Below are 7,500 nucleotides of genomic sequence, written 5' to 3' on the forward strand. Positions count from 1 at the left end.
TTCATATTCTTTCATAATATGTGATGTTAGACTCACAGGCCTATAATTACTTGCCTCTAGTCTTGATCAACTTTTGAAAGTAGGGGTATTATAAGCTAATTTGTGCTCATCATAAATCTTGCCTGTATCTACACTTTGTCTTCATAATATTAAAAGTGGCTTTGCGATAGAATGAACTACTTTCTTTAACAAAATAGCAGAGACACCATCAGGCCCAGCTGCAGCTCCATTTTTATTTTCATTAATAGCCTGTACAATATCGGCTTCATTAATATCTATGTCTGATAAATATTCATTATTTTCATCCCTTATTTCTGTATAATTATCTTCATTATCAATTCTAGGGGTGAATTCTCTCTTATATCTTTCTGCCAATATGTTGCATATTTCCTCTTTTTCATTCGTTAATCTCCCTTCAATTCTTAGAGGGCCTATTTTTATTCTTCTTTTAATCAATTTTTTTGCATACGAGTACAATACTTTGGGGTTTTGCTGGATATTTACTAGGGTTTTTTTCTTCCAAGTCCGTTTTTCATTTTCTTTGATTGTATATTCTATCACTTTCCATGCATTTTTTTTCTTTTGCAAGACCTTTTTTCCACTTTCTGATTTCCTGGAACAATCCTTTGTCTCTTGGTATGCATGACTGATGTTTACTTATCTTCTATGGTATATATTTATCCACTATTTTCTCTAATATTTTATATAATATCCCTGTATTTACCTGCATATCATCACTTACAAAAATGTTATCCCAGTCTTTAATTCTTCATTTATTTCCAACCATTTTATATTTCTACTGTAGAAATTGTATTTTCCATATCCTTCAGAATGGATTATTATTTCTATGACATTATGGTCTGAAATACTCGCATTATAAACTATTATTTCTTTAACATAATTCACCTCGTTCACAAATACTAGGTCTAAAGTATTTTCCTTTCTTGTTGGCAGGTGATTTATTTGTTGAATGTTGTGTTCTAATAGCTTTTCAAAATGTCTCTTATCTTCTGCACTACTACTACTCTCTTTTTTATATGCATAAATACAACCACAATCTCCTATTTGTTCTTTCCAGTCTACAAAAGTAAAGTTAAAAGTATCCGGATAGAAAAATAGTTCAGTCCTTGTGTTTTCTACATATATCATCCAATTTTTCTATTATTGTGTCAAACTCCATTAATTTTTCAGATTCAAATTCTACCGCTATTAGTTCACATTCTGAGTTACTATATTTCTTATATATTTTTCCTTGTTTTTTGTCTTTCCCATATATCTGATCTATAAGTTTGGAACCCTTTTATTTGATCATCATTACCAGTCTCTTGGGAATACCAGGTTTCACTTATATTCATTATATCTATTTTCTTTTCAATTTGGGATAGTTCTTCTAAGAACTCTATTTTTTCTTTCTGAGTTACTCGTAACTAAACCCTGCACATTCATCACTATGATGGTTTGCGTGTTATCTCCTTCATTTAATATGGGTAATAATAAGGATTTTCCCAAGTCTCTTTCCTGTACTGGTATGTTGTCTTTTTTCTTTCCCCCCTTTCCATTTCCAGAAATTCTGACATTAAAAAATCCAACTTTTCCAAAATATTTGATCTTCCTTCATCATAATTATTCATTTTGTGTCTGAATCTGCATTTTCCTCCGTATCTGCACCATCCCCTAGCATCGTATATACAGTATTTATCTCTTGAGCTGTATCTTGGGCTATATCTTGGAGCTGATGCTTGGAAATTCTTTGCTGAAACTCCATATCGCGGTGATGGCTTGCGTTTTTCCTTCACTTCATGTTCTTTTTTCTTCTCTTTATTTGTTTCTTTTCTATTTTGGATTTTATTATATAATTGATTATTTAATTGATTTTGATTCATGGCTACAGGGTGCATATATTTACATTTTTTGTCGAACTTACATCCTTTTCCTTCTTTTAGGTTTTTGCATATTTTTGGATGTAGAGCTCTGTATTCATCCTCATAGCCGTCTAGGTATGCACATTTACCATAGATTTCATAGTTGTGACATACCTTGGGATGTTTGTAGTAACATCTTTCACCGAATCTGCAGTTCCCTTTTTTCAAAAGGGTGCAGACTTTGTCTTTCTTTTCGATTTTTTCTATCTCTATCCCATCAGTATGCAGATCTGTGTAAAGCCTCTTCGGGATTTTATTTTGTGTTATGTCATAATTTATTTCTTCGTATGTATGCTGCTTGATTGCCTCATATGTATTATCTATGAGTATCTCTGCATCCATACTCTTGTCTTGTTCTTTGTTCTCATTAATTTTTCCGTCATTTCAGTTTAGTTTTCCTCTCTTCCGTTTTCCTCTTCTTCCTCATCCTCCTCTTCTTCTTCATCTTCCACTATTTGCACATTAAGTCTTGATTTAATAACATTGTCTATCCATGGCAGACATGTTGAGCAAAATACTCTGGTATCCTTACACGTATTTTGCATGACCTCAGCACATTGTGTATGCGTGGGAATGTTGCATGTTGAACATTTTCTGATCAGGTTTTGTGGATTGACTATGCTATACCACACCTTACACAGTTTGCATGATTTTGGCATTCTTTTTCCTATTGCATCAATTAGTATATTTAGTGTTCACCTTATTCATTTTCTTTGTCGGAATATGTTGATTGATGTAAATTTTCTTTATAAGTCTCTTGACCATTTGAATTTTATTTGGAAATCCTTCAATTATTTTCATGATGTTTTCTAATGTTTTATTCCAGTTTAAAGGATCACATCCTTCCAATATTTCTATGAATACTTTTGTGTCTTTTTGATTTGGGCTGTTATTGATCTCGTAGATGAGAAATGCCAGTTCCCTTCCTGCTAACTCATCATATTGCAGATCTGCAAGAAACGCCAGATTTCTCCATCTCCTGCCGCATTGAGCTTACTGCCATCTTGATCTGATTTACAATACTTCACTCGGTAAATTAACTTAGTAGACGCTTTATCCTACTATTTTCACACTAATCTTATCGCCGTCAATTCACGAACACTTCTAGATATAATTCGCTTTCTAGTCGTGTGTTAAACGCATGATATCGGTTGATTTATCAGACTGTGCACAGGTACGTCTCACCAAGCAAAATGGCACTACTCGAGAGAGAGAGAGAGAGAGAGAGAGAGAGAGTCCTCCTCTTCAGAGGCGAGAGGACCCAACTCCCCCCCCCCCCCAAAAAAAAAAAAAAAAAAAAAAAAAATAAAAAATAAAAAAAACGCAACTCACCCTAAATGTGAAATTATTCGAGACGTCCTGGTCGATGACCGTCAGTGTAGCCAGGACGTTGTCTGGGGTCAGCCTTTCGGACACATCCAGGGTCCACTCCGACCTGGAGAACCGCGGGGGGACGTCGTTCACGTCGGAGACCTCGACGGACACTGTGCCTGTCCCTTCGAGAGGAGAAGAAGAAGAAGAAGAGAGAATGATTATTATCATCATCATCGTCAGTCCTATAACACAAACAAATAGCATAAACAACGTAAACAGCATCAGCAACAAAAATTTTTACCTTTCAGTCCGCCGCCGTCTGTAGCCACCACCTGGATCGAGTACCTCTGGGTCTTCTCCCTGTCGAGGCAGCAGAGGGCGGTCGTGATAAGACCCGAATCGCTGTCCACGGCGAAGATGGGCCTCCCGGAGGCCTCGTCTATGACGTTCTTCTCCAGGGAGTACACCAGGCGGGCATTGTGCCCCTCGCGCGGGTCGTCGTTGTCCGTGGCTGACACCTGGGCCACGGATGCCCCTGTGGAGGAAGAAGAAGAAGAAGAAGGGTTGGAGTTTTGAGATTGTAGGTTTGAGAGAGAGAGAGAGAGAGAGAGAGAGAGAGAGAGAGAGAGTCCTGGAAAAGAGAGAGAGACCCCTGGAAAAGAGAGAGAGAGAGAGAGAGGGAGGGAGGGAGAGAGAGAGAGAGAGAGAGTAAAATGGAAAAGAAAGAAGAGGAAAACTCCTGGAAATAGAAAAGGAGACTCCCCTGGAAAATTAGGAACAGAGATACTGGAAAAGAGAAAGAGACTCCTGGAAATAGAAAAAGAGGCCTACTGGAAAAAGAGAAGAGAGATTCCTGGAATAGAGAGAGGAGAGAGAGAGAGAGAGAGAGAGACTACTGAAAAAAGAGAGAGACTCATGGAAGAGAGACATAGACTCCTGAAAAAACGAGATAGAATCCTGGAAGAGAGAGAGAGAGAGAGAGAGAGAGAGAGAGAGAGAGATAAAAAAAAAAGGATTTCCAGACATATCCCCATAGCTGAAGAAAACTCTTGGTAAAGAGAGAGAGAGAGAGAGAGAGAGAGAGATAATTGAAGAATTTCGGATAAACAGGGCTTAAAAGTGGTTTGACAACAAGATAAAGATAAGGAGAGGGTTTTTCCTTAACATACAATTTATACCATTAAACTTTATACTATTTTTATACCTTATACCAAGAAGAGGGGGAAAAGTAAATGGTAAGTATTCTAAAAGATTGAAGAGAAAGTGAAAACTTTCCAACAAGAAAAAGTGAAAGTCTTCTACCGTACTCTTTGAAGTGACTAGACAAAATGGCCCGTTAGTGTAAGTACCCTTCCTCTCTCTCTCTCTCTCTCTCTCTCTCTCTCCTCTCTCTCTCTCTCACACACACACACACACACAATGACTGCTCAACTGTACAGGGAGATGACGCGTCTGGATGGGCCTAGTTTCTAAGATTACAGAAAAAAAACACACACACACAACCCTTTTCCACGCATGAAAAAAAAACACAAATAAAACAACGGATGCTTATCTCTACAGGAAGATAACGCGTCAGGATAGGCCTAGGTCTTAAAGCTACAGAGAAAAAAAGCAAAATAATACAACCTTTCCATATATAAAAAAACCACACACACAAAAAAACAACTGTTGCTCATCTTTACAGGGAGATAATGTGTCAGGATATAGCACTAGTTTCCAAGGCTACAGAGACATACACAAAAAACCATAAATATAAAAAAAAACTGTAAGGGAGCTTCAACAAGAAAGATCCTAACCTTAGGCCTACAGGTACACACGGAGAGAAGGTGAAGATATAATGGCTTAAAGAGGTTTTTGTTTCCTTTCGCCCGCAGCTCCAGTGAGATAAGACAGAAGGAAGAGTGTTTTTCTGTTAACAGTTTGAGAGAGAGAGAGAGAGAGAGAGAGAGAGAGAGAGAGAGAGAGAGAGAGAGAGAGAGAGAGAGAGGAGGTAAAAAAATCAAAGAATATCCAGCCTCATAATCCCAGAGCTGATGAGAACTGGTAAAACACACACACACACACACCACACAGTATCCACGCTGATATTCCCATACCTTTAGAGAGAGAGAGAGAGAGAGAGGACAACTTTAAGAATTCCTAGACTGATATTCCCTTATCAGCAGAGAACGCCTGTTATAAAACCAGAGAGAGAGAGAGAGAGAGAGAGAGAGGGAAACCTTACAGATCTTACAGCTTGTTCGGGTTGCTCCAGGTCCTTCAGTGAGAGAGAGAGAGAGAGAGAGAGAGAGAGAGAGAGAGAGAGAGAGAGATTCCAAACTCACCCTCGGGCGTGTTTTCGGAGATGGTGGCATTAATCGTCGAAATAGGAAAGAATGGGGCGTTATCATTGATGTCCTTCAGGTTAACGTGCACTGCCGTGTAAGCGTCGTACTCTCCGTCCGTCACTTTGACCCTCAGGCGCCACTGTGACCTTCCGTTGGGCGGGTCACGGTCAAGAGGCTGGAAACAAAAAAGAGAATGATTGATGTTTCGTCTCTCCCGGATTCTTCAAGAAGTGCTATAGGCCTAATGATGACCGGGAGATGCTTGAAGGCGTACCATGGGCCTGTTAAAAAGGAACACTTTAAATTTTTGGTTTTCAGACTCTTGGAGACGTACCATAGGGAAATATTTAAAACTTTTGGCTTTTAGAGTCTTGGAGACGTACCATAGGCTTATCAAAAAGGGAATTATTTAAACTTTGGCTTTTAGAGTCTTGGAGACGTACCATAGGCTTATTAAAAAGGGAATTGTTTAAACTTTGGCTTTTAGAGTCTTGGAGACGTACAATAGGTCTATTAAAATGGAAAATATGAAAACCTCTGGCTTTTAGAGTCTTGAAGACGAACCATAGGCCTATTAAACAGGGAACTCTAACTTTTTGCTTTTTAGATTCTTGGAGACATACTATAGGCATATTAAAAAGGGGAAATGTTTAAAACATTTGCCTAACAGAGTCTTGGAGATGTACCATAGGCTTATTAAAAAGGGAAACATTTAAAACTTTTGGCTTTTAGAGTCTTGGAGACGTATCATAGGCCTATTACACAGGGAAGTATTTAACTGTTTGGTTTTAGATTCTTGGAGACATACTATAGGCCTATTAAAAAGGGAACTCTTTAATTTTTGGCTTTTATATTCTTGAAGACATACCATAGGCCTATTAAACAGGGAACTCTTTAAATTTTTTGGATTTTAGATTCTGGGAGAAGTACCATAGGTCTATTAGAAAGGGAAATATTTAAACTTTTGGCTTTTAGATTCTTGGAGACTTACCACAGGCCTATGAAAAAGGGAAATATTTAAACTTATGGCTTTTAGATTCTTGGAGAAGTACCATATGTCTATTAAAAAGGGAAATATTTAAACTTTTGGCTTTTAGATTCTTGGAGAAGTACCATATGTCTATTAAAAAGAGAAATATTTAAACTTTTGGCTTTTAGATTCCCCGAGACTTACCGGAAATATTAAACTTTTGGCTTTTAGATTCTCGGAGACGTACCGTAGGCCTGACGTGACAACAGTCTAAAATTTAACAGGGGATCTTTCATATTGTCAACGTGCTATAGGCCTAGTGGTCACCAGAAAGCTGAAACACACTCAGATTCTTGGAGACGCACCATGGGCCTAACGGTGGTCGGGAGGCTGAAATTAAAAATCTATAGTCTTTATTCCCAGATTCTTTGAGGTGTACCATAGGCCTAACAGTGAACAGGAGGATGAACAATATATGAAATAAACTTCTTGGCTAAGTCGCGGTCAAGAGGATGGAATTAAAAGACTGTTTCCTGGATTATTTATATTTTTATCATTTAGATTCTGTAGTCATTCCATAGGCCTAATGTTGACAAAGAAGCTGAACTTTATAAAACAACACTGTTTAGCACAGCGTCACTGTCTTGACCTCGGTTCAAATCACAATATCAAGCATAATAAAAATAGATATATATACTTCGTCACGACTGAGATCTCCTTTATAGTGGATCGTATTTATCAGGCTCAGAAAAATGCTTAAAGCTTTTTTTCCAATCATTTCAGAACTCTGAAAAGATCCCATACAAGGGAATCTTGACCTTCACCCTGATAAAATAAGGTGGTCTATTTTTTTCTATTTTTATCCATAGCAAAATATATGCAGTCTGCTCCATACGTTACCAAAACCCCTAAGTCTGGGAACGGGGTTTTCAGAACTGGGAAAAATAAGTGGACGCGAAAAAAAATT

The 7,500-nt window shown here is 37.9% G+C and overlaps 1 protein-coding gene across 1 annotated transcript in view; it reads right to left on the reverse strand.

The window, feature by feature from the left end:
* LOC135199527 (putative neural-cadherin 2) overlaps positions 1-7,500 on the reverse strand; it is a gene marked incomplete in the record, with an annotated part of 106,858 nt that overhangs the window by 30,677 nt on the left and 68,681 nt on the right. Inside the window, 3 exon segments of the mRNA XM_064227657.1 lie at positions 3,255-3,418; positions 3,538-3,771; positions 5,561-5,738. Of these exon segments, the coding sequence (XP_064083727.1) occupies positions 3,255-3,418; positions 3,538-3,771; positions 5,561-5,738 (576 nt within the window).

Source organism: Macrobrachium nipponense, chromosome 25 (assembly GCF_015104395.2).
Source record: "Macrobrachium nipponense isolate FS-2020 chromosome 25, ASM1510439v2, whole genome shotgun sequence".
NCBI lineage: Eukaryota > Metazoa > Arthropoda > Malacostraca > Decapoda > Palaemonidae > Macrobrachium > Macrobrachium nipponense.